The 27,493-nt window shown below is 37.8% G+C and overlaps 5 protein-coding genes across 5 annotated transcripts; 1 reads left to right on the top strand and 4 right to left on the bottom strand.

Annotated features, from left to right (window-relative positions):
- On the bottom strand, positions 1,326-2,634 carry LOC18788754 (transcription repressor OFP12). Its single transcript, XM_007226827.2, has one exon. It carries the CDS (start codon positions 2,264-2,266, stop codon positions 1,571-1,573), a length of 696 nt encoding a protein of 231 aa, XP_007226889.1. The 5' UTR covers positions 2,267-2,634; the 3' UTR covers positions 1,326-1,570.
- LOC18793236 (late embryogenesis abundant protein D-34) lies at positions 5,365-8,693 on the bottom strand. The gene is made up of 3 exons (XM_020554080.1): positions 8,219-8,693; positions 7,417-7,707; positions 5,365-7,314 (listed from the first exon to the last, which is right to left on the bottom strand). Exons 1-3 carry the CDS (start codon positions 8,555-8,557, stop codon positions 7,150-7,152), a joined length of 795 nt encoding a protein of 264 aa, XP_020409669.1. The 5' UTR covers positions 8,558-8,693; the 3' UTR covers positions 5,365-7,149.
- On the bottom strand, positions 12,491-14,536 carry LOC18790706 (lactoylglutathione lyase). The gene is made up of 4 exons (XM_007225969.2): positions 14,392-14,536; positions 14,078-14,305; positions 13,177-13,252; positions 12,491-12,797 (listed from the first exon to the last, which is right to left on the bottom strand). The coding sequence occupies exons 1-4, from the start codon at positions 14,479-14,481 to the stop codon at positions 12,769-12,771; spliced, it is 423 nt and encodes a 140-aa protein (XP_007226031.1). The 5' UTR covers positions 14,482-14,536; the 3' UTR covers positions 12,491-12,768.
- Positions 14,803-17,301, bottom strand: LOC18792384 (pentatricopeptide repeat-containing protein At4g14850). The gene is made up of 2 exons (XM_007225612.2): positions 15,590-17,301; positions 14,803-15,349 (listed from the first exon to the last, which is right to left on the bottom strand). Exons 1-2 carry the CDS (start codon positions 17,176-17,178, stop codon positions 14,884-14,886), a joined length of 2,055 nt encoding a protein of 684 aa, XP_007225674.2. The 5' UTR covers positions 17,179-17,301; the 3' UTR covers positions 14,803-14,883.
- On the top strand, positions 24,163-26,182 carry LOC18792056 (pre-rRNA-processing protein TSR2 homolog). The gene is made up of 3 exons (XM_007225045.2): positions 24,163-24,343; positions 24,486-24,577; positions 24,869-26,182. The coding sequence occupies exons 1-3, from the start codon at positions 24,163-24,165 to the stop codon at positions 24,920-24,922; spliced, it is 327 nt and encodes a 108-aa protein (XP_007225107.1). The 3' UTR covers positions 24,923-26,182.

Below are 27,493 nucleotides of genomic sequence, written 5' to 3' on the forward strand. Positions count from 1 at the left end.
TTTTCTTTTTCTTTTTTGGGTTCTGATCATCCCCCACCTACAACCTACTGCACATGTTAGAAATGGTTGCACAATGAAGCACGAACCTCTCTTAATAAAATGAAGCAAATCCCACTTAAGGACAAATGGTCTGGTATTAATCTTACCTAAACCCAACCAACTTTAAGATTAAGTATATTTATAATATAAAATATATGAAAGCATTTCCTTCTTTTCTTGTAGTTGTTGGAAAACTGTCCTTGGATCCTCTTTGTTTGTCTCGCCATTTCTGTCTATGAACAAAAAGGAGAATAAAGTAAACCCACACTGATCAACATAAATTAACCTGCTTCTTTTACCACTAGCAAACTTCGGGTTTCACAATGCTTTTGCTCAGTAATTTGTACACGGATTTCAGAGCGGAAAAAATACATATCATTTCATGCATGATATCGATCCTTCCAAATTTCAATGCAAAGCATGCAATTTTTCTTGGCTTCATTTTGGTAGAGCTTTGAGTGAGCCCCATAATCGATGTTCCAAGCCAATGAAAGTTTTGTCATTACCCCAAAAACAAAAAGACTAAGTCTTGCTCTCTTACGTTAATCTTAATTTGATCTGTTTAATTAATACTTAATCCGAATGCTAGTAAAATCAAGAAAATTCATCAATTTACAGGTACGCATACAATACCATATTAAGAAATAGAAAAATCTAGAGAAAGAAAAAACAGAGTACGAGTCACCCTAATTGACTACACATAAAAATTCCAACACTCTCCTTCGGCAACAATGTTCCATTTTTTCTCTCATTCATGCATATTTTAGGGGGAGGCACACCGTTAGAAGATACCAACTTCTACATTTTAGGAATTAAATTATTTTATTTATTTGGGCTGAGTTTGATGTGATTTTTAAAATCATTTTCACTTTCCGTGCTGCATACTCAACAAATCATGTTATTTGTTTTTTCTTTTTGACAAAGCAATATTCTAAATTATTCTAATATATGAAAAAATAGATCGAATTTGGGTGCAAAGGGGGCACACAACCTTAATTGACTAGTCTAAACCACATTTGCAACAAACTATATCTCTAAGTTATAAAATTAATGAATCAGTGATCACTAACTTTAATTAATTAATTTGTTGATTAATTAAGAGTTCCCTCATTTGTTACTTGTAAAAAAATCCCCGACATGCAGGGACTTATTGTTAGCAGGACCACCAAGTCGCCAATTACCATTTGCCAATGAAAACATTCAACATGTATTTTTTTTAATAAAAACAAAACACATTTTGTTTTTACACAACAATTCAACAAATTAACTAATATACTAGAACAAAATTTAAAAGAAAAATTATAAACATTCATCTCGAGACCTCAACACATCCCACGCTTCCTTGGTTTTCTGATCATCAGAATACACATTTTTCCTTTGTCCTCATACATGAACATGACACATACCTTGAAAACCCATAAAGAGGAGGAGCAAAGACAAACGCCCTTTTCTTTCTTTGTCGTTTTTTCTTCGTTTTTCGACAACCGTTACATAACTATTAACCATCCGCAAAAGACAAGGACCACCGCCGCTAATGCGTTTTGGGGTTTTCTCGACGGTCATCGGCGGCTGAAGCTGGCGCTGACGAGTTAGCTGACAGCAGGCAGATGACAAGGTCAGTGAAGGCGCTGATAATGTCCTTGTGGGCATGTTTGGGATTGAGTGAGAGGTAGCACAAAAGCAGCTCATGTAGATACTCCACGTCATCACTTGTGCTATGATGATGATGATCATGGCCCACCAACATGTGATGATCTCTATTAGCTTCAAGCATTTCCTCCATGGAGCGCCTGAAGTCGAAGTAAGGATTTGAGGAGAACTTGCGAACGCGCACTCCTTTGGTGACCAACGTTGTTTTGTGAGGAGGCTTGTTGGGTTTTGTGGTGGTTGTGTGTGGAGACTCGGTGATGGAGTTGGAGCGTCCCGGAGAGGAGAAGAAGAAGCGTTGGGAGGCAAAGATGGTGGCGAAATCGGGAGGGGAGAGGTCCGAGTCTGAATCAGAGGAGGAAGTATGGACGTCGTCGGCGGAGGAGGAGGAGGAGGAGGAGTTGATCAAGTTGAAGTCATAGAGGGTGTTGAAGTTTTTGATGAGGAGAGATGTACATGTGGTGGTGGAGGGAGAGGAAGGTGAGTTTTTGTTAGAGGGTTGATCAGGTGGAGCTTGGATTGTGGGTAGGCATTTGATGAAATTGGGGAAGCATAAATTCTTCCACATGATTTTGGACATCTTTTGAGAGAGAGAGAGAGAGAGAGAGAGAGAGAGAGAGCAGGGTGAGTTGTTTATTGTTGTGGGTTGTGGGAATTATGAGCTGAACCTCAATGAGAGTTAAAGATCAAATAAACGGTAGAAGTTGGCTTTTATTTGAGAAGAGAGAGGGAGAGAGAGAGAGAGAGAGAGAGAGAGAACACTCCAAAAGTCCATAGGACAGGAAAGGGAGGGTGAGAATCGTGAGATTGCTTGTCTTTTGTCTCTTAATTTGTTTTATTTTATTTATACCAATAATATATTTTTTGGATAAGTAAAACTATTCTCTCTTTCTCGTTGACTACAAGTTAAAAGAAAATGTACAATAATTCATATTAAAAAATATGATCCATAAATGTAATACAAATAATTGTTTATTTCAACGAAGATTACATTTATAAAAATAAAAAAAAAGTCATATCATTGCAAATTCTCTCATACACTTGCAAACTTTAGGGAAGTCCAGAATCTACTTCCAGAAAATGAAATTAATGCGGGTTGAACATCACGCAATTATAAGTCAGTATAAAGATTGACTTTCAACCAGATTCATATTTAATTATTAATTCTTTTACAAATACAGGGTACATGCGTGCATCGTCTACTCGATTTAGGATGCCTTTATTATTTTTATCAATTTCCTTTATATAAAGAATTGAAGCAAAGGATTCACATATCCTTCTACTGCTAAAGTGGGATACGCTTAGATTTCAATTGGTCTTTTTTGGCATATTAGGTATCGGTTTAAATAGTACACGTTGTAAGAAATACTATTTAGGAGATTATTCGCTATTACTATGTGCTTTGTCTCGGATGGTTTGGTGTATGTGGGTTGGGTATAGATCTATTAATTCAGATTGAATGCAAAGCAAAAGAGAGAAAACAAAAGCCTACTAAGAAATTCAATTTCAAAGTTATCTCCCAAGCTTTCAAAACCACTCGAAAGGAACATTAATTAATATTGTATAAAAATTCACGTTTTATCTATTACAATAAAATTACTTGACTTAGGATTTCATCTAAAAAAAAATGTCACGTAAACATACGGAAGTCAGGAATTAAAACAATGCGTCTTTCTTCTTTTGAAATGTTAAGCAAATAATAATGATAATAGTAATGCGTGACATACGTACATAACTACTAATTAAAGAAACTGGAATGCAAATCAAAGATTTCTAGAAGCATTAGTTTGCCCTATTGCATTGACCAATTTCAAATTTGATTGCTTGCAAGAAAACTAAATATTCTTGGTAGGAAAGAGGAAGAATTAAGACTGTCCTTTTTATCCTTTAAAAAGTTCCAGACCCAACATGGTCTTAACCCTATTGAAGTTGGAAAACTTTTTTTTTTCTTGCTTTTGGCGTACTTGCTATGCCCACTTTAACAAGGTCATCACTTCTGGTATACCATTATTTGAGTAACTGCAACCAAAACAATGGCGCTCCTCAACCCCGGCCACCCCCACCACCAGTCCTTCTCTGCTGATTTATGGTCATTATTGCACGATATTCAATGTTATATGGTACAAATGCACAAAGCATACACCTCAGCTTCAAATGGACCTAGAGCTACTTGTGGTTTTGCTCTCATCCCATCAACTTTTAGCTGCAACTTCGATCGTACGCATCCAATCATTTCACTTTACAATCAACAGTAGAACTGGACCAATAATGTACATAAAACTGATGTCTTCTTTGCTTATGTAACGTAATGTGTACATTACGATAAGAATCAATTTTATCAATATATTATGTTTATAGATAATTTGGTGAAAAAAAATGCACCGTTCTACAAATTTGATCCTTGTATCAAGTGGCAAATAAAAAATAGTCATCAGCGGAATCCATAATTTTTTCCTTTCAAAAAATATGATTTATACCCTAATGTTTGAGTTTTCCTTCCATAAAACACCAACGATTATATAACTCCACATCATGCAATAAAATTCCAAATTCCCTGCAAATGATTTGATTGATTTATTGAGAAAAAAACAAGGATCTTTATCAATATTGCCAGTGAGGCTGCATGGCAATGTTTGGGAACAAAAACTGCAATCTTTCGGTCAGTGCATGTTGTGCTTCAGCTAGCTACCTAACGTCGCCTGTATGTTTTGTATGGCTTATATCACACGAATGCTTTTATGCTTTTCCTCTTCCAGGAAACCAACATCTTCCAAACTCACTTTTACATTTTGGATTCTTCGTTACTCATGGAAATATAACCGCGCCATAGGTCCCCTCATTCACCTATATAATTATGTAGTGACCAACTATGTTTAACTCACTAGGCCTTCCCTCTCCTTTGGATTATATATTTTCAGAATTAGATAGGCAGTACTGTTTGATGTCTTAAACCCATTGGCTTTCATTAGAGCATCTGCCATGGTGAGTAGGATGATTTCAATTTTATTTCAATAAATTGAACTTTTGACTTGTAGTGGTAAAGTTCAGTTCATTTCAGATATCAATATTTCATTTCATAAGTCAATAAAATGAACTCTGAAATGAAATTGATTTCAATAAGCTGACCTACCATAATAACTCTACAACCTCTCTCTTATAATAACTCTGATGTGTTCTCATTTAATATCAACTTTCAATTCTTCATAAAAAAGTGTTAATATAATGTAGTCACAAACTCAAGAAAATTTTGTTATTATATATCCAAAATTGGTTTCTTTTTAAAAAACTCTTTGAAACCATTTTAATTGTATAATTCTTATCGTAATTAATTTTATTAATTTTAGGCTTATTTACTGTAATACTCCCTGAAATTTTAGTCAAATCTCACTTTATCCCTCGAAATTAAAATGACCCACTTAACCTCCTTGATCATGGTTTCGTGTTCTACTTTACCCCCACCGTTATCTCCATTAATAACTATATTAGTTTTGATAACATGGCATGGTTATTTTAGTCTTTTTGCAACAAGTGCTGATATGTCATGTAAAGACCCACTTTCTTTTTTCCTTAGGTGGAATATATTTTTTTTTTTGTTCAAAAAAGTTGAATAAAATAATGTTTTTTTTTTCTTTCTCTCTCCCCATCTGGTTCTCTTTCATTTTCTCTCTCCCCTTCTACGATTTCTCCAGTTCTCTTTCCTTTTATATCTATCCTACACAATCCATGAAAAAAAAAATGGATATGTGAATTTCAATATTGAATATGAAATCACAGAATTATGTTTTCAAAGTTGAAGGCTTTTCTTTGGGTGTCTAAAGACTCCCCTTCTCTCACACAATCACCTTATAACAACCGACTCAAATCACCCAAAAACTCATCAAATTCAATCCCCATCCTCAACAATAACAAAATCTTTCAATTCTTCACACTCAAACCCAAAAACCCATGAACTCAATTCAACAATTTCCTCCATAAACAACACCCACAAATAATGAAAAATCTGATTTTGGCCCTTTTGATCTGCCTCCTATTTGCTTTGTCAAATGGGTATGGAGGAACCAAGGTCGGAAGCATGCGACAAATTGAAGACGTGAAGACGAACAAGGAGGTTCAGGAGTTGGGAAGGTTTTCGATGGCGCAAGACAACCGGAGCCAGCGAAAGAGCCACCAGAGCAATGTCGGGGAAGAGATTCAGTTCTTGGAGGTGGTGGAGGCGCATAGGTGAATGGTTTCCGGGATCAAGTACTATCTCAAGTTCTCTGCCATGAAGGTGGTGAAGCTCAGAACAGAGAAAGAAAAAGGGAGAGATAAAGAGAGATGGGGAGGAGTTGTTGGGGAGGGGGTCGGGTACAGAGAAAGAGAGGGAGAGGAGAGAAGGGGAGGGAAAAGAAGTAATAATTTTCTAAACATTTTTTTTTTCCTATTTGTTATATTTATTAAAATAAAATATTTTATTATTTTTTACACATGGCATACAAGAATGGGTCCTATTTGTGCCACATCAGCGTTTTAACAGAACTTTTTAACAAAGTTAACAGCGGGAGATAAAGTAGAATACGAAACCACAGTCAAAGGGGTTAAGTGGGTCATTTTAACTTTGGGAGAATAAAGTGTGATTTGACAGAAGTTTCAGGAGGTATTACAGTAAATAAGTCTTTATTTTATTTTATTAAATTATTTTAAAAAATATATTTTTTTAAATATAATTTTTAATTTGTAAGCTATTGAACTCCACTATAAGTAAAACTATAGTTCAGTTCAATAGCTGTTAAAAAAATTCAATAAATTGAAGTATTAAACTGAAATGAACTGTTATATAACTATTACGGATGCTCTTAGAATTTTGCTAACGGATGCTCTTAGAATTTTGCTACAATCAATCGCGCTCGCATCCATAATGCAAATACCTAATCTGACTGTAGTGGATGCAACAGATGCATGTTCTCTCTCTGCAGCGGCCCACACGCAACTGACAATACCACTCCTCCCTATATACAAATCAATTTGAAGCTTCCTACTTAGAAATTTATTCTGCCAAGGTCGGCTTTTAAGTTAATACATGTAAGCGTCTCACATGGTTACAAATCATCAAAGCCTATTTCAGATCCCCAAAAAAAAAAAACAAGGCCTATAAAGTAAGACCATTTCGAATGAAGAACTATCTGAATCTTGGTGTAAACAGTCCTAATAATTGGCAAACAAATCCTTGTAAGACCTTAAAAAAAACCTCACTGGTTGATTGTTTTTTATACACAGTACAAAAAAATCAACGATAGCTTGGTGAAAGGGCCATGTTTAAAAGCCCATTCAAGCCGTTGATTGTTTGCAAAACACAAAAGGAAACTAGACTGGCATGTACTACTAGCAAGACTATTTTAAAGTTTAAACCCAGTACTTAATTTACGTAGATATATACTTCCACCACAGGCACTGCTACTTAAGTCAAGTGGACACGGCAGGAAATCACATCTTTATATTCTCATTGAGCCTTGCAGCTGCGGTCACGGAAGCCGCCACTCCCCCAGGACGCGTTCCCATTTCCGGGTTGTTTCGGAGCTCAGCACTCGCAATTCCTTCAGCATCCTGCCTCGTCGCCGCCTTGTCCGCGGGCAGTTTCTCAGTAGCACCCTTCACCAGGCAAAACCACACAAAACTTCTATAATATTCCTTAGCCCACAACAACCCACATACCTAGTAGTCATGAACCGTATGATGAAATGCCCGACTTACCGAGAGGACATCTGTGAGCTTGATCTTGTCCTGCTCCCGCAGAGTCCCGGCATTGTATGCTGCCGCAGATTGAGCCATGGCAGCTAGCCCACCTGGGCTTATCACATTGCTGCCCGTGGCTCTCACCTCCGCAGCCTGAATGGCTGCGGCATCACTTTGATCAATTGGCTTATCACCGGCTGTTTGGGCGGACGCTTCCAGTGCTTCCCCGATAGTGATTGCGTTCTGCTCCATAAATCCCCCCGCAGCTACCTGAGACACTGGCGTGGGCTGCACATACTGCCCAATCACCTAACCACACCCAAAAACAAAAGGGTCACCCTTTATCCATTCAATACACATTGAAAACTTGATGTTACACGTAAAAGGTTCACTCAATGGTCAATAGTCCAAATTGAACCTTGCAACATATCGTATGTTATGTTTGTATATTGTCAAGCTACTGATCTGATATCATAAAAGAATCTGACCTAAAATATATATACAAAAGATCAATAGTCCAAATTTTCTTGTTTGACGTAACATGTTACATCTTGAAATTAGTATCTAGTACTACATGTTAGTTAAATTAGTATTGACAATTATAAAATTAAATAAAATTTAGCTGATTAGTAAATTCACAAATCACAGTATACATGTTACGCAGTGTATAACATAATATATAACGTGTGGAATAAGTATGAATAACATAATATATAATGTCTTCAAATAGTATGAACAACATAATAAAAAAAGTACTGATTTTCGGATTGATCAAACATAGCAAATCAGATCAAGCTTTAGCTAGAGATGAGAGGGAAACCTGTCCACCAACTGCTTCAGTGACGATGCGGCTTCCAGGGACATCAGTCTCTGTGACAGTGACACCTTCATTTCCACCAACATCCGTGGCCTGGTCATGGCGAACAAGGCCGGATCTTTCGTTTCGGGTGGCGGCCGACTGCATGACAGCGGCCGGACCGCCCTTCTGGGTCTTCCCAAACACCATGGTCTCAGCGGTCTGCATCATGTTAGCATCTTGTGGTGCAATGGGCTTCTTTGCGAGGTCCGCAGAGACGGAAAAGACGTCGCCGTATTTGATGGGCTGAGGCTTGTCCTGCTGTTTGTCTTCCTGAGGCCTCCGTGGCTGTTCCTGGCTCATTTTGTTGTATCAGTTTGAGATCACAATTACAAGCTTTTGCAAAGGCTTTTGGTGCTTGAGAGATCGACTAGCTAAGCTTAAATTTGATATACACTCCCTACGGACGTACTTAAAGTTAGGGAAGATTGGAAGAGTTTTAATATATATCCCGATATAGTTGTGGAGCGTAATTGACACGTGGTTTTGTTGACACACGTGTCAAGAGAAAAGCCAGGACAGTTTTGTTTGTAGCAATACACGTGGCAGCAGGTTTGCAATTCTGGTGAGAACACTCCACTGACCGACTGGAAGCTCCGCCACACTTGTCATGTATGCGTTCAGCTTATCAGATTAGGGTGCATTTTGAAATATATTTATTTCCTTTCGAAATCTTCAAGGACTTTGACATATATATGCAGTATCTAACTAATATATATATATATATATATCAGTCCCGATTTCTTGGACCACAGGAGTCCAAGAGATTTGTAGTCACTCACCGTTGGATGTAAATTCAACGGTTCACTCAATCTTGAACTCCTTTTAAGAAACTTTTTTGAACCATTAGATTAATATCCAACGGTGAGTGACCACAATCTCTTGGACTCCTGTGGTCCAAGAGATGAGGACTAATATATATATATATATATATATATGTTTTTGCTCACTATTTTAATTTAAGATATATTTTTATTATTTTTCTCAACACTTGATATGTGTCTATTAACATAACCATAGTTAACTCTTTATTTTGTATTAATGAAATCATGATTATGTCAATAGACACGTGTTAAGTATTGAGAATGGTGGTAATGATACATTTTGAGTTAAAGTGGTGAACAAAAATACCCCTATAAGTTTTACATTCTATCCGATATGTCAAATTAAAACTTGATTTTATTACATTAGCGTTGATTTGTTTATTACCTTCTAGGCCCGTTAATTGAAAAAATAATCAAATAACATCACAAAGTCAAATATTCAAAATAAGAAGAGAAACGAGAAATGTTATTCCATGTTAGATTTAACACTTCACTTGGCGTGAGTCTCTATTATTCTTCATTGCTAAAAATTCTATGTTAAATTTAGGGAGACGCTTAATCAAATTACTAGGATCTTAAAAAGCCAATAAAGTTCAAGGCAAAGCAGACATTGCTTGTGATGCAAGGATTGCAGATCGAGCCCATGAGCGAACAAAGAGCAAAAGCCACAAACAATATCAACATCTACCATATCAAAATATATCCAACAATCAAACGATATCGGCTCATCCTAAGCTAGGATGGCAACCGAGGTCAATCACAAATACGACAGCACTTAGCTGCATACAACTTATTTAACATTATAAATACAACAACACTTGAGGAACAGCTGCATCGAGGAAGATGGCCATTGCCACTTATTCTATTGTACTGGAAGATTTATCGATCATCCTTCGTTTCAATAAATACTCAACCATTTGGAACAGCCCTCTGTGTCGGTGTGGAATTCATTGACATGCAACCTCCAACCCACTGGCTCTGCAAAATGAAGTATGATTAAAAACCGAGAGGAAAGGGATGACAAAGACTCTTCTCTTACCAGTAGATAATGGAAAAACTTATTCAAACCATAGCTGTATGTTTTTATTTATTTATTTATAAAACTGAGAGAATTGTTGATGTTTTTGTGAAAGAAAATGCTAGTCATACCACATTTATATACAACCTTATGTACCACATTTCTAATAGATGTAGGTCCCATTGTATTGGTGGGCTCCACCTTTATTAGATAGATGGTAACACAAGGTGGTATGCAAATGTGGTATGCCTAACATTGCTCATTTATAAGAGGTTGATGCATAAAACTTATTCTACTAATTCAACCATTTTTAACGCGATTAGTGGGGATAAGTTTTAAACATAACCTCATATGAATATATAGTCCCCATTAATCCTTCAAATTACAAGACAACATCCATAATTTTCTTTGATTGAAGATGAAATCTAGTTATTTAACTAAATCTAGCCTAGTCCAGTCTAATCCTCCATATCAAACATGACCAAAGTTTACCATTCTCATTCCAACAAAACATGCTAAAAAAGGGAAAATATTGATTTTCTAGTAGTGATGGTCCTAATGGATGAGGCGACGAGGATGAATGGTCATCTCCCACTCCCTCAATTGGTCTACAAAGGCCAAAATGTTTTTTTTTTTTTAAATTTTTTAAATTTTAAATTTTTGGTTTTTGTTCTCCAACAATTTATGTATGTTGAAGTATTTGTCTCAGGAATTTGAGATGAATGATTTAGGAGCTCTGAAATACTTACTCGGAATTGAAGTAGCAATGTAAAAAACTGGTATATTTTTGTCTCAAAGGATGTGTGTGATGAATTTACTCATTGAAACATGAATACTTGGATGCAAGCCTGCTGACACTCCCATTGAGATGAATCACAAGTTGTGTGAAGACATGGACCGGGTGCTTACCAATAAGGAATAATACTAGTGCCTTGTTGGAAGGTTGATATATTTGGCACACACAAGACCAGATATTGCATACGCTGTAAGTGTGGCTAGTCAATTTATGCATTCTCCCAGTGTTTCTAATAGGAATGCAGTTGATCAGATCTTAAGGTACTTAAAGTCAGCCATTGGAAAGGAACTAATGTTCTCCAAGAATGGAAATCTTGAAGTTATTGGATATACAAATGTTGATTGAGCCGGTTCCATTACAGATAGACGCTGTACATCATGTTACCTTACATTTGTTGGAGGTAACCTTGTCACTTTGCAGAGTAAAAAACAAAATGCGGTTTCCAAGTCTAGTGCAGAATCAAAATATAGAGGAATGACTCAAGGAGTCTGTGAATTATTATGGATCAAAAGACTCTTAATAGAATTGGGTTTCGAACCAGAAAAGCCAATGGAGTTACATTGTGACAACAAGTCAGTTATCGATATTGCTCATAATTCAGTTCAACATGATTGAACTAAACATGTTGAGGTGGATAGACATTTCATCAAAGAAAAAATTTGGAACAAGATCATCTATCTACCCTTTGTAAAATCAGAAGATCAATTGGCGAATGTCTTAACAAAAGTTGTCTGTGGAAGAGTGTTTTATGACTCACTTACCAAGTTGGGCATTGGTGACGCATATGCACCAACTTGAGGAGGAGTGTTGACGTAAGCTATCCTAATTAATCAAAGAGATTTATTTCCTTGATTAATTAGGAGATTTACTTTCTTATTTTATATAGTTGACATATCCTTGTATAATTAGGAGATATTCTCCTAATTGTTTACTATATCCATTTCCTTGTAAAGCACTCATATAAACTCCTATATAACCTTATGGAGAAGAATACAATTAACCTAAAATATTCAAACCATATTCATCTTTCAACAAGCTCATTTCTTCTTCGTTCTTCATGGCACATCTCTCTTTTTCTGTAGGGCGGCAAATCAACTTGAAAATCGGCCAAACTGGTCTTCTAGTTTGGTCAGGTTTTATTTTTTATTTTTTTGGAAAATCGGTTTGAAACCGGATTATCCAGTCCAGTTCACAGTTCACATGTTGGAAATCCTCCATTCACCTAAACCAAACCGGCCAAGGGAACAGGCAAAATATTACAAAAACTAGAGTAACTAGTTCACTGTAGTAACAAGTCCCTTACAAAATCTGTAGTAACTATTTCAACTCTTAGGGCTAGTCAAATTACTAAAATTTTTGCCAATATAAATTAATTAAAGGCGCTAATACAGTCTAACTCAGTGAAAAGGGGCATTGACTTCTAGACCAATTGTCTTAGGTTCGAACTCAAATGACACCTCGGTAGTGTGTGTGAGAAACTCCCTCCCTTTTGTAATTTAGATTATCACTTGTATTCAAACAATTAATTAAAGGCAAAGCAAACATTGCTTGTGATGCAAGAATTGCAGATCGAGCCCAAGAAGCGAACAAAGGGCACAAGCCACAAACAAATGTCACTTGGTAATAAACTCTGCATTCAACATCTACCATATCAAAATATCCAACAACCATAGTATGCAAATCCATACAGGGACACTTGAGGTGTACAGCTGCATACAACATATTTAACATCATAACTACAAGAACCCTTGAGGTACAACTGGATAGATGAAAATGGCCATTGCAACTTATTGTCTGTACTGTAAGATTTACAGATCGTCTGCTTCATGTGAATCTACTTGACCATTTTGAGCAGCCTTCTGTGTCGGCGTCAAGTTCATTGACCTGCAACCTCCAATCCATTGCCTGCACAATGAAGTATGATTCAAAAACTGAGAGGAGAGCAGTGACAAAGATTCTTCTCTTCCTAATAGTAAGATACTGAGAAAACCGATTGAAAAGCTAGTATATATATAATCTGTATGCATAAAAAGGTCAGAGGATTGTAGATGCTTTTCTGCAACAGAATCATCTTTCAACTTTGAAATGAGGTATGCAATTCGATACTTTGTTTAATTTTTCAATTCATTTCGTAACAGATCATCTTGATCTTGTCATTTTGTTCCAAAACAAATTGATCAGGGCATGCTTATCCAAATATGAATTTTAGTTTATTAGTATGCTCTCCCCTAAGTTTTAATCTTGAAACCAACAAAATATAATAATTGGGACTAGAAAAGCTTACCATCGGGATCAAAGAAAAAGACTTGCTTGACCTTACCATCAGGTAAGGACTTCTCAAATGTCTGAATTCCCTTGTCCTGCACAACCAAATTTGGGAATATCATAGAGAGGAGGAAAATATAAATTTTTATTTAAAAAAAAATAAAAAATACATGCCAAAGCTTTGAACCAGGGTTGACTCAGAGGAGAGGCACACACAAGATTCGTCTTCTGAACAAAGGCCCGGACCTATTTCAGCCTTTTTTTTAAAACCAAATTTTCTTTTTAAGGGAGAAAATTGCACCAATCAAGTTCTTAAAGTTTACCAATTCCCATCCCAACAGAACAAGCTAAAAAAGGGAAATTTTTATATTTATTTTTCTAGTAGATGATGGTCTTGATGGATGAGATCATGAGGATGAATAGTCATCTCCCACTCCCTCATTTGGTCTACAAAGGCCAAAATGAATTTTTTTTTGTTTTTGGTTTTTGCTCTCCCATAATTTATTTATGTAGTTTGATTTTGATGCCAAGACTCGTCCACTGTGTTTCAGGTGTGTTATACGTGTTCTGTTTCGTGTGTAGTATATATAAAGAGGAAATGAAGAAGCTGGACGGTAGAAGGAAAGTGAGGCAAGAAGAATGCTGAATTTTTTGGGTGGGAAAATGGAGGAAGAAAAGCAAACAAAAGCAAGAGCTTATATCAAATAGAACAATCATCTATGAATGCAATTCAAATTTATAGACTCTATAAAATTCCATAACCAGCACCCAATTGAAATTTCAACAATCAAACTGCGCAAAATTCAACTCCTATTCATAATCCAAAATCAAATCCAACTAGCAACAATATAAAAAAAAAGATCTTCACTTCATAAAAAAAACCCAAAATGATAGTTGAAAATGGATGCAAAGTAGCATACCTTGAGGGTTTGGACAAAGGAGTGGAAATTAGAGACGGAGAAGCAGACATGGTGGCCTCTGGGGAGATGGCTTGGGTCAGCTACAGGTGACGTGGCGCTCCAGGGTCCTTCTGGAAGGTTGTAATCTGGGTTCCTCTCGATGAGGTGGAAGGCAAAAGCTCCAGGGCCCTTGAGCCATATCACCTTGAATTCCAAGTTTGGGCTCTCTATCTCCTCAAACCCAAATATCTACCAACACCAACACCAATTAGCTTGTCAAAATTAAAGTGATTATAGAAAATGAAAAGGAAAAATTGGAAGCTTGAAGAAACAACCTCTTTGTAGAAATTGGCGAGGCGCCTGATATCGGAGGATTCCCTGGAAATATGGTTGAGACTCACTCCTTCTGCTACTGCTGCCGCCATTTCTTCTAATCGCCTATTTGGTAGTCTGTTTGGGGCTGTAGCTTCTATTCTATTCATTGTTTTTGACTACTTTTTTTTAACTTCTTTTTATATATGAAAACGACGTCGTGGGACGTCATTGCTTAGTAGACACAATGGGCAAGGCCTTCTTTTTTTATTCAATCACCGCAAATTTCGAACTTAAAACTTCTTCCAACAAAATAAAATTTTAGTATCATAAGGTAAAATTGTAATTGACCCCATTATTCTGTAGTGTAAATCTTCTGGACTAAATGATCATTCACCTGTTATTTTATATTGTAGCTAAGTACCAATCGAGCGTTGCAAATCTACGATGTTGTGTATCTATTTTCTTGGAAAGAATAATAATGACAAAAATAATGGTTAGAAGGTATCAATTCATCACCAATAATCTCTACACGAGCAATGACCATCTCTAAAGCGATGAAAGCGATTGTTATCTCTCACAATAATTTCTCTACCTACAATGCCTGAGATGAATTTGATTGCACCATGGCAATCACCACAGATCCTAAGGTTCTTTGTAATCCTTATAGGCACCCCGGGAGGGATGGCTATGAGGCCAAAAGCAAGGGCAATCTTCTCGCTGTGGTACCAAACTTCTGATACTTTTTCTTCTTCTTCTAAATCAAACAGCGCAAAATTGGTATCGGCAATGTACCCAGCTTTCTCCATTTCCCTCCTTAACTTGGTTAGCATTGCCTGAATCTCCGAATTCCTTTCGTGGGAGGTGTCCTTCGCTTGGAAGACGTGGACTGCATTCTTGACGGCGATCCAACTGTAGCCTGCACCCTTCTTGATCCCGACATCCTTCATCCCCTTTCTCACAAGAGTGGCCTCTTCCCACCTGCAATACATTCATTGTCAAACATAAATCAGTTTGTTCAAATATATGGGGGGCAAAGGGCCCCGATAATGAAAGCAAAACAATGCCTCTATGGCTCCTACATCATAGATTCAAAACCATAGTTTCTAGCCTCTTAGGATTCTGGGTAAACATTGCTTATGCAACATACAGATGCTAATGGAATTGAAAATGATGAATCTACCATCAAAGAAGTAAACATTTGGTAAGCATTTTTTGTACCTGCCAGCAGCTGCAAACATATTAGAAAGAATCACGTGGTTGCCAGAGTCTTTAGGATCAAGTTCAAATAACTTATCAGCTGCAACCCTCCCCAATTCTGTCTTCCTATACATTTTGCAAGCCCCGAGAAGTGCCCCCCAAATGGAAATTGTTGGACGAATTGGCATCTTTGTAATAAACTCATAAGCACGCTCTACCATCCCAGCTCTTCCAAGCAAGTCCACAACACATGCATAATGCTCTGCCCCTGGTTCAATTCCGTACTTTGCTTTCATTGACTCAAAGATCTGCATCCCCGTTTCCACGGCCCCTGCCCTACTGCATGCCGATAATACACAAACCAAGGTAACGTAATTGGGTTTAACCTCATGACTTCGGACAGTCATTTCCTCAAACAATACCAAAGCCATGTTGGCATGTCCTTGATGCGCATACCCGCCTACCATCGCGTTCCAAGAGATCAAGTTCCTTGAAGGCATCCCATTGAAGGCGCACTTGGCATCTTCTATACTCCCACATTTTCCATACATGTCAACAAGTGCACTCCCAACAAAGAGATTTCCCTCTACACATGCCTTCACGGCAATTGCATGAACTGACCTACCCTGTTCAAGCCATGCAAGCCCAGAACAAGCACTTAGAACACTCGAAACCATGAAATCAGTCGGCTCAACCCCTTCTTTCCTAGCCCGCAAAAATAACTCACATGCCATCTCCTCCTCATCATTTTGCACACACGCAGCCACCAAAGAACACCAAGAAACATCATTCCGCTTATCAATTGTATCAAAAACCATCATAGAAGACCCAACCTCCCTGCACTTCCCATAAAAGTCAATAAGCCCATTTAAAACCGACACATCTTTCCCAAACCCGCATCTCATGACAAACCCATGTAACTGTCTCCCGAGCTCCAAATTCGACGTATCCGAGCACGCATTGAGAAATGCACAGAACGTAATCGAATTAGGCTCCCCGCCCGCCCGCAGAAACTCAATAAACTTGTAAACTGCATTTTGCGGCCGCCCGTCCAGCACAGCATTAGACATGTACGCATTCCACGTCGCAAGGTTTCTCTCAGGCATTTCATCAAACACTTTCCGAGCCTCGTCCCGCAGACCCGTTTTGCAGTACATATCAAAAGCACTGCAGCCAACAAAGACATCGCATATCTGCCCGGCCTTAACCGCAAGCGCATGGACCTGTTTTCCGGTGGCAGGCAAGCGGAGCGACCCAGAGGCCTTGAAGGCGCAGGGGAAGGTGAAGTCATTGGGCTGGACAGACTCGCGTAGCATGTTAGCGAAGTGGAGTATGGCGGAGGCGAAATGACCGTTTTGGACAGAACCGGCGATGAGGGCGGTCCAGGTGACGACGGAGCGAGAGGGGTTGAGTTGGAGGACGAGTTGGGCTGAGTCGGGGAGGTCGAGTTTGGAATACATGTTGACAAGGTGGTTGGAGAGGAAGGAAGGGAGTGGGGCGTCGAGGGTTCTGATCATCTGGGCATGTGCCGCTCTGCCGAGCCGAGTGGACTGAGTCGACAAGGCTGATTGGACCAGGGAGGCGAGCGAGTTGGGAGTGAGGAATGGCATTGTTGGTAATTGCGGTCATGGTTTGGGAGTTAGAGGAGCATGAAGAGCGTTTGTGATATTTCTTCACCAGGGATTTCTGTCAATGAAGATGGTTTGAACCTTATTGGCGGTTTATGTTAACGACATGTCGTTCAGACTTCAGGGTTTGGATTTGACTGGAGTCTGCTGCAAGATAGAGGTGTAAAACCAGACCAGGCCGGCCCGAATTCTGCACAAGCCTGCCCGTTTAAAGACGGCTCTGTTATAAAATAACGGGATTATGCGAGAAGATTGAGCTGTACGTAAAGTAGATGAGACACAGCATTTAACGAGGTTCGGCTATGCCTACGTCCTCGGAGAGCAGCAGCAGTAATTTTTCCACTATATAAAATAATATGGCTACAACTTTAGTGTTTACAATATGTGTGGCTCACTGAATTTTCTCTCTTGGAGAATTTCTCTCTGCTCTCTGTTTCTCTCCACTCACTCATCCTCTTTCTTCCTTCTCTTCCTCTTCTCTAAGCTCACACTTCTCTTGATGGAGGTATCTATTTATATGCCTAAGACATTGGTGGTTCACCTCACAATATAATTGGTAGACAACATCATTAATATTTTTCAATCAATTGGGTAGTGATTTGGTTTGGTGGGTGTGAGTTGGCTATGTGGGCTTCACCTATTCTTCTTTACTTATTCTTCTTTACAACACTCCCCCTTGGAGACTACATGTCCCTAGATTGGTTGCCTCATTAAAACCCAGTGAGGTAGAAAACTGATGGAAGGAAGAAAATTACAGTAATCAGTGCAGCATAGTTCTGGATGCTCCCCCTGATGAATATCTCCCCCTGATATCTTCATGATTATCTTTTGGAGCGAAAATCTTTTGGAGTGAGTGGAGGATGTAGCCATCAACTATTCATATAGTTGAGTGAGTAAATATATTTCCAGTGAACTATCTCTATGTAAATCATAGAAATTTCCAGAGTCCGCGTTTTCAACAAAATCAGGGCTATTTGTAAGTTTACTCGAAAAGAATATGCCCGTATATGGTGTTATGCGGATATAGCACCAAGTGTGCCTTGCATCATCCCAAAATGATGGCGATGGAGTTGAACTCTATCTGGAATATACAATGTCCGGTCTAATATACGTCTGGAAAATTATTTAAGTGCCCAACGGATAATCCACACAAAAATGCTTTAATACTTTCTTAGCAAAAATCTCATTGGCATAACGCTCGATTTTCAGGTCGAGACAAATATTACATGAATTCTGCAGAAGCTTTAATGTGTTGCAAACACATTATAATCAATGTACTCACTGAGGTAATTTATGCATATTAATATTGAGTACAGATTTTGTGCTTCAAGCACATGTCCTTTAGGGACTTGCTTTATGCAATGTCAATCCTCTCAACGGATTTTGTTTAAAAAGGGATTAAACTTTATGACACATTATATAGCTTTTACCCAGCTATTTATACATCTTTAGGGAATCGCTTCAGGCGATATGCTCCGTGCATTTAATAACCCTTAAAGATAACATGTTGGTCTCCGTAATTGTGCGGTAAGGGGGCACAATTGAATTTGTAAATATGGAAAAACCCAACATTCCTTGTTTATGCCAGAAACATTGTGTCATACAAAGTAGGTATATTCCATTTTATTCTGAACACCCAAGTATAACTTTCAGTATTAACATCTTTTGGGGTTCGTACTGTGGGTTTGTTCTTTCACGTTCATTCTCATCTATAATGGAATTGCCTCATTCTATTTTGGCCAATGATATTGTCGATATTTAATAATTGAACGTGGTTCCAATCAACACAGCCCATTGATGATTTGAGTAGCTACTCCAAAACCAAACATTGTCATTCATCAATTCATGATCCCATCATTCTCATTTGCATGCGCATGCATCAATTATAAGCATTTCTTTGCTTTTGGGTACCCAAGCCACTTCATGGGGCTTTTCTTATGTGAGAATATGGATTATAACCTCCAATGGAGCGTTATTTTACAGTAGGGCGTGGATAATCTCTATTCAGGGAGTTGGAACATTTAGAACCCATATATCTGTCATGCTGCAGGCATGCCACAGATTAATACATACATGTCAATTAATTTCTGGGACTTTAACCCATACAATTTGCTACGCATTAGGCGTGCACAATATCAATATTGACATGTCAAAGGATTGTCCTTTCGGGACTTCAATTCACATCATTTGCTACGCAACAGGCGTGCATCATATTGATCACTGCTATACCCATATTCTGTTCTTATGGGACTTTAATCTGTGCAGTGTATTATCAATGTATCCAACTTACAATCTGTAAAATTTGCGTTAATAATTCATGGATACATACAAGCCATTCTTTTGGAACGGACTTACCTCCCCATTTGGTTACCTTTCAAGATAAAATATCAAATAAGTATATAAGCATAAAACAACACAAGTATTGCTTACATCCTTAGGTGGGAGAAGCTTTTCTCAAGTATCATTCAAGCTCGTATCGGCCCAGTAAATATAATGTAGCGCTTGATGATCTAGTTATATCCTGCAAGAGCAAAAATCACAACTCTTTTGCCTCTGTCAAAACAAATAACCCTCAGAGTTAAGATCACTTCATGGACTCTTTCTTTAGATGTTCATTCTAAAGAAATAAAGTATCTTATGAACAGAGAGTTACAAAAAGAGAAAAAATGCAAAAAAAATGTGATATTGATTGAAAGAGAAAAAATGCAAAAAAAATGTGATATTGATTGCAAGGTAAGATAAGCAATCAGGGAAGGAAGCTGGTGGGAGCAGACAATAAGCTCTCATTTCTCCTAGTCTAGAAGGACTTCCGGAGATTAGAGCATAAGATCGCCTTCACAGTTCCCTGATGTAGCGGAAACGTGATCAGGGATAGTCTCGCTTCCTGAATGGATGATCAGAGATAGTCTTGCTTCTCGGCCATATTGAGTACTCACACTGATAAGAAAAACAAGTAGATATCGCATCACTAGTTTTGGAGAAAACTGGATGTCTTCTGCAAAGAAAATTTCGTTAGTAACACATTTATACACAAATAAGAGGAATAGGTAGAACCGGTGAATTTCAAATTAACCATAGGAAAATTGCGAGATTCTCGGGGCACTTTTGAAAAAGTAGCTCCGTGAAATCCGCAAAGCAAGATCGGCTTTGACGAAAATAATACTTGAAAACGCCGAAAGTGCCGACAAACATTAATGGAGGCCGCGTGAAGTTTTGGAATCTGGAAAAGAAAAAGAGAATATGGGGATCCGAGAAGATATTGGGATCCTGAAAAACTGTAGCCATATTTCCTCCTATAGATATGGCCTTTGCAAAACTTGATTGGAGCAACTGCGTTTCAACTTAACTTCCTTCATTTTCTGAAACTTTAGTTTTTCTAAGACTTTCTTCTAAACCTTCTTAAAATGACTTCCTCTTCTTCCTGCCCAAATTATTTCAATTTAAATGATGCTCCCACAACTACCAATGATGCCAAAGTTTGGCGTCCATCCTTTGTATCCCAAAATCGTCATCTCACAATTAATGATTCTGTGATGATGAATGATGCTACTGCTGTCATAGTAGCTAGGAATTTCATTATTCCAATAGATGAAATGTTGTTGACAGGGAGGTCTGAGGAAGAGGCTATTGATTACTCAATGGCTTTTAGCATTCAGAGTGCTGCTTCTGTTTCTAACATGGCTGATCGTTTGCGTGCTAGAGCAAACGAGGTTGAGAGGCTAACAACTGAAAATTCGTCTCTTCAAAGAATGCTTCATGAGTCTCAACAGGAGGTTGAGAAACTTAAAGGAGAGAATAATTCCTTGTTGAAACTGGTGAGTTCGTACTCCGTTGATACACTGAGAAGGCTAGACATGCTGCAGGTCTCCAATGAAAGAATTTTGGGAGACCACGAGAGGCTCATGGCTAAGCTTAAGAGGCGTCGTCCTCTTCCTTCAGAAGCTTCCAGAACATAATGTAATTTTATAGATTTTACAGGGCCTGCACCTTCATTGCAGGTGAAAAAAATCTATCTGTTGTATGTTCCTGTAATAATAATTGCGCACATTCTTAAACTTGCACCTGTGGTTTTTACGTCTTTTCAAAATGACGGTTTGGAACCTTGTGCCTTATAGGTTCAAATAACCACATTGACTCTCCCAAATTTCATATTTCAACGTATGGGAGTCCGGAACTTTTGGCCTGGGCTAAACACAAAACTCAGAATTTATTCGCCCTTTTTCTAATGAACATAAAATATGAATTGAGTAAAAGCCACGATAATATCGCAATATATTTGGGTTCATGAGCTTCCGGCCCAGATATAACAAAATATGTGGGGAGCCTCAATTCATCATTCTCTTATGCCAAAGAAATATGTGGCGTACTACAATTTGCAATAATACCTCAAGAGTTGTTCATTTAATTGTTGGAACTTCAGGTTCTCAACACTGCTAATTTTGAACCTCAAGCCAAAATCACATATTCTCATGGTATGGACATTTTTACAATTTTCTGTACATATTTCTGGACTTCAAGCCCTTACATAATTGTCTATATCTTGAGGAACTTCTGGCATCTCATTTAATTGCTCATCCATGAGTTTAAGGAACTGCAGGTTCTCTTTTGAATAGTGATAGTTCACCCAAAATGGTAAATATTTATGCATACATCACTATTCATGTATACGGCACTATTCATGTGTACAGTACATTTGCCAATACAATTATTTTCATGTGTATGGAACTATTAACCAATACGGTACTGGTACATTATTAAGGAACCCCAGGTCCTTATTTACATGTCAGGGATCAAGGACCCTCAAGTCCAATCACATGTTTACAAATATAGTACCGGAGAGACTGCCAGCTCTCATATTAACATCATCATCAAAGATCTTCAAGTCCTGATGTAATTGTATGATGAGGATCAAGGAACTTCTGGTCCTGATCTGCTTACTGTAAAAACTCATCATACAGCACAATTAATCCATAAAATAAATTGCTGATAAATAAATGACTGGTATGGACGATAAACTCGCACCATACTTTAAATAAATGTAAATGTGCGGTAAAATAAATTCATAAATTAAATTGCTTACTGTATGGACGTTAATCCCGCACCATACCTTAAATAAAATTAAATGTGCGGTAAAGTAAATTCATAAAGTATGAGGGTTAATTCCACATCATACTTTTAAGTAAAAGTAAATTTGCGATAAAGTAAACATGCTTGTATGGGCACTAATTCTGCTCCATACATTTAAATAAAAGTAAATGTGCAGTAAAGTAAATTCATAAAGTATGAGGGTTAATTCCACATCATACTTTAATAAAGTAAATGTGCTTGTATGAGCACTAATTCTGCTCCATACATTTAAATAAAAGTAAAGGCATGGACGATAAACCCGCACCACCCTTTTAAATAGATACTGTTGTATGGGTAATAAACCTACACCATACAGTAAATAAAATAAATGTGGGAATAAAAACCACCACTAAAAATATAAAAAGTGAAACCGTCCGTTAAAGCTAATAATAAAATTACTGTATATATATATGAATATAATATATTAGTATGGTCAGAAGACCTTAGGCAATAATTCTAAAAGTTGCAGGAAGCTTTCCAACCCCTTTTTTTTTCGTTGGAATCTTATCAACACCATGATTCATTAGTTTGAAAGCTAGACAAATTATGTTGGCTTTTCTTCTTTTCACTTGCAAACTTCACTAGCTTTGGATGTTAGTATGAGTATTAAATTGTGTAGAGAAATAATAAAATAATAGAAAAAGTAAGAGGCAGGGAGCTTATCCTTCTAGTTGGTTTGCTCGTATATCTCTCTAGCAGACCACAGCTCCTCCACTACTTTTCTTCCTTACATCAACATAATGGTTAGTAGTATAGATAATAGTACAGCACAAAAATTATACATGAGAGCTTCTCGTGCTGATAACGTGTTATAAAATAACGGGATTATGCGAGAAGATTGAGCTGCACGTAAAGTAGATGAGACACAGCATTTAACGAGGTTCGGCTATGCCTACGTCCTCGGAGAGCAGCAGCAGTAATTTTTCCACTATATAAAATAATAGGGCTACAACTTTAGTGTTTACAATATGTGTGGCTCACTGAATTTTCTCTCTTGGAGAATTTCTCTCTGCTCTCTGTTTCTCTCCACTCACTCATCCTCTTTCTTCCTTCTCTTCCTCTTCTCTAAGCTCACACTTCTCTTGATGGAGGTATCTATTTATAGGCCTAAGACATTGGTGGTTCACCTCACAATATAATTGGTAGACAACATCATTAATATTCTTCAATCAATTGGGTAGTGGTTTAGTTTGGTGGGTGTGAGTTGGCTATGTGGGCTTCACCTATTCTTCTTTACTTATTCTTCTTTACAACAGGCTCGGTATTATACACATTTTCATTTGATGTTGGGTTGAGCCAAAAATTTAGAATTTTTTATTTGTTGAATCAGTCTGTTTAACATTTAAATTCGGTATCAGTCCGGTTCAATTAAAAAGATTATAAGTTCGAATCTCTTGTTCTCTTGATGAAAAGGAAACAAAAAATCCTTAGCAAGCTATGGAAGACCAACGCAGGCACCAAATTTCCTTATTAAATAAAATTGACTTAATAAGAAGCAAAACACATATGTATATAGAAAATTCTTGTGAAATGTGCGAAGACTTGCCAGACAAAAAACACAACTAAGTAAGTTGTCCTCCTGTTTCTAGCACCTCACATGAATCGCACCTTTCTCCGAGTCTATCTCTGTCCACTCCACACATTCCGCGCGCTCTCCCAACTCCAACTCCCCTGACGAACAAAAAGACTCAACAACAAAGCCTCTTCCTCTGTCTCTGTCTCTCTTTTCCTCCCTGCCCTCCTCATCCTCCGATCCAACACCGAGGCAGAGAGAAAGAAGAGAGAGTTCGGGCTAACCAATAGAGCGGGGTCGGGTCCAGAATCCAGTACTTGGATTCCATGGAACCCATCAACGTAGAAAAGTCTCGTCATGGTTGTCTGGAACAGGGCATCTCAGCGGTTCTATCTCGATGGAATGGCCTTGAAATGGCTGTCCAGAACCAGTGGGGTGGCCGAGACTCCACCCGCAAAGCGCAGCAACTCTCTGCCGATATTCTCTCTTGGTTCTCTCAATCCAAAGGTGGTTCTTTTATTTGATTCATTCACTTGCATTGCATGCATAGCATATTCACAGGCATCTAAGCACATTTTTCCAATTATATATCTATTGCAACTGTGAGGTTGTCTGAGAAGAGAATATTAATTTATGTGTACACGTGCAGCACCACCTTACGTGGAAGATCTAGAAAACTTGTTACATGAACGCATGCTTCTGTCTTTCAACACAGACATAGAGGACGGAAGCATCGAGGAGGTATATATATATAAACCACCCTCTCAAATGATTTAATTAGATTCAGCTTGTTTAATAATATGTTAATGATCTGTTTGGTATGTGACAGATTTCCAACTTAAACTTAGAATGTAAGCCTTATATACAGCAACTCCAATTTATATCTCGTGCATGTATAATTGAGTGGAAATATTTTCTCAACGAGAAATGGCGTCCTGCACAAAGAATTTCTGTGTGTGTATATAATTTGTTGTCTGTGCATGCAGTTTTATATATTTGATCATCTGCTTATGAAGTAATTTTTCAATACAGGTGGCAGAACAATTGATGATTGTACATGAGGAATACTTGCATGGAAACCATTAGAGATATTTATGTGTTCTTTTTTTTTTTTAATAGTCTGAAAGTACTGGTTAGGATACTTGGACATAGACAGAGTCAATTGAAATTGGCCAGCAATTCTACTTAGCTTCAAGCTTTGAATGAAAGCAAGTAGCATTACACAGGGAGACTAAACATAGGTACCTGAAACGAGAGCGGTCGAGATTCGATTGATTGAAGCCGATATGAGGAGGATTTCTACAGGGAATTGGATACATTAATATTTCTCAGCTTGACACAGAACCAAGAATTAAAAAGAGCATTTCAACAAATCAACATCTATGGGAAGAAGAAGAGTAACCCAGAGTCACAGGTAGTAAACTTTTGAGTACAAATATACTCAGTTGTAGTGAGTGATCACATTGCCTCTCTCTGGCAGTGTTATCAGTAACTTCCTTAATGGGTTTCCTCTGTTACAGTTCACTGTAAAAACTACATATATTTTACCTAAGAAACCATTAATTCATGGTATTAGGTTTCTGCCCTTTTGTCTTTATAGAAATTTTCTTCTGCTGGCTCCATAATTTTATTCCGTGAGAATGTATGAAATCTAACAAAACCTTCCAATCTGTAGAAGACGCTGAAAACTAGAGATTAGACTATGTAGAGGATGACTTATTTCTAGATTGGGGCAAATAAGAGTGACTTGCCACCTCCATTTATTTGTTGTGAGTGTTTGTCCCATGTTGAAATGTTAAGGGACCTATCTGGGCTTATGAGGAGTTGGGCTACTCCCCCAATAGCCAATTGGTTTTAGGGTGGAACCTTAACTTCCTTCATGGTATCAGAGCAAGACTTCACGTGTTGGGCCCAACGGTCATACGTGCTTCCACTGTTGTGCGGAAGCGTCAACCAATTGTGAGGGGAAAATAAACAACAACTGGCAAGAGATAAAAAAGAATAAAACAACACTAACAAGAACACCAAAATTTATACTAGTTCGGCAATGTTACATCCAATTTGGAGACGACAGAATATTCCATTATAATCAAATGAGAGAATACAATAGTATTTAACACTCAATTTCCCAAAGACCCAAGTAACCCAAACTCACACACTCATAATAGGAAGAGAAAACTGAAAGTACAAAGCAAAGACAACTTGAGAGAATTTTCTTCTCTCTGCCGGATGGCTTCTTGCTATTTCTCTCTCTCTCTCTCTCTCTCTCTCTCTCTCTCTCTCTCTCTCTCAGTCTTTGGTGCGGCTCAATCCCACTGGTGCTGCTGCCATGCTTCTCCATTTATAGAGAAGCCAACGGGTGAGTGGCAACTACTTGAGTTATGAGGCCAGCAATGAAGTCAAAGTAAGCCACCAATGCTAGCCACCACTTTGTCTCCCCACATGCTACTGTCCCCTTTCTGCCAAAGCCAACCACCATTTGCAGAAGCCAATTCCAAATATCAAATTTAAGTAGCCGATAGCGCTTTGCACGTGGGTGCAATCTTGGGTCAATAATCAACATCCATGTCATTCAATATGTGTTGTTCACGTGTTAGATTTGAAAGTTCGTCATACGTGTGAGGACTTGTTGAGAGTGTTTGTCCCATATTGAAATATTAAGGGACCTGGCCTGGGTTTATAAAGAGTTGGGCTACTCTCCCCATAACCAATTAATTTTGAAGTGGAATTTCCACTTCCTTCATTCTTTAGATTGTTTCATTTCTTTTTGTTTGATTTTTTTTTTTGGACGTGAAATTGTTTTCAGGTGGATGGTTAATTATTTGAATAAATTGTACGCCTATCATCCATTGAGTGTAATTTTCATCTCAACTATTATTATTGACATAAATAAGTTTTTCAAAATGTGTAACATCCCACATCAACCAACGGAGAGGTGTGTATGTGCCTTATATGTACATACCCACCTCCATCTAACACGAGGCCTTTTGGGAGCTCATTGGCTTCGGAGTCATGGGAACTCTGAAGTTAAGCGAATCAGCTAACTGTCAAAACTAGTATGGTAATCGTACTCAAAGGTTTCTTTGTTGGGGTTGCTTATGTAGCAAGCATTTTTACTCATAAGCGATTTTGCCATAAGCACTTTTTATTATAAGTATGTCGATGTTCTTATTAGAAATTCAAGGTTTCTTTTAAGTAAGTGTTTCTCCATAAAAAATTTACCGCTAAATAATTTTAGAAGTCTCAAACATGCCCTTAAACTACAAGATAATTTGAAACATCTAATAATGGTCTCCTAAATACATGAACATAAATTTTATGAGAGTCTAATCATATCTTAGAATTGAAGAAGAATCATCTAAGCTAACGGCTGATTCTCCAAGATTGATTTGGACTCTTATTTCTTATTGGACATGGATCTTTACTCTATGTATAAAGGTGACTCATCAACCCTTTCTTGAAGTGCTTCTCCTAGTCAATTTTTAAACTTTAGTTATTCATTTACTCATTAATCTGAGGGCTTCCCACAAATAGGCTTATTCTGATATGACATTAATACAAAAACCATTATAAAACCTATTTGGAGAGAAAAACTCAAAACTAGCTACTTGTTATTTTCTAATTGCCGCATTAAGCCATGTAGTGCTACTTTAAGTT

This window comes from Prunus persica, chromosome G1 (assembly GCF_000346465.2).
Source record: "Prunus persica cultivar Lovell chromosome G1, Prunus_persica_NCBIv2, whole genome shotgun sequence".
In the NCBI taxonomy this organism is placed as follows: domain Eukaryota; kingdom Viridiplantae; phylum Streptophyta; class Magnoliopsida; order Rosales; family Rosaceae; genus Prunus; species Prunus persica.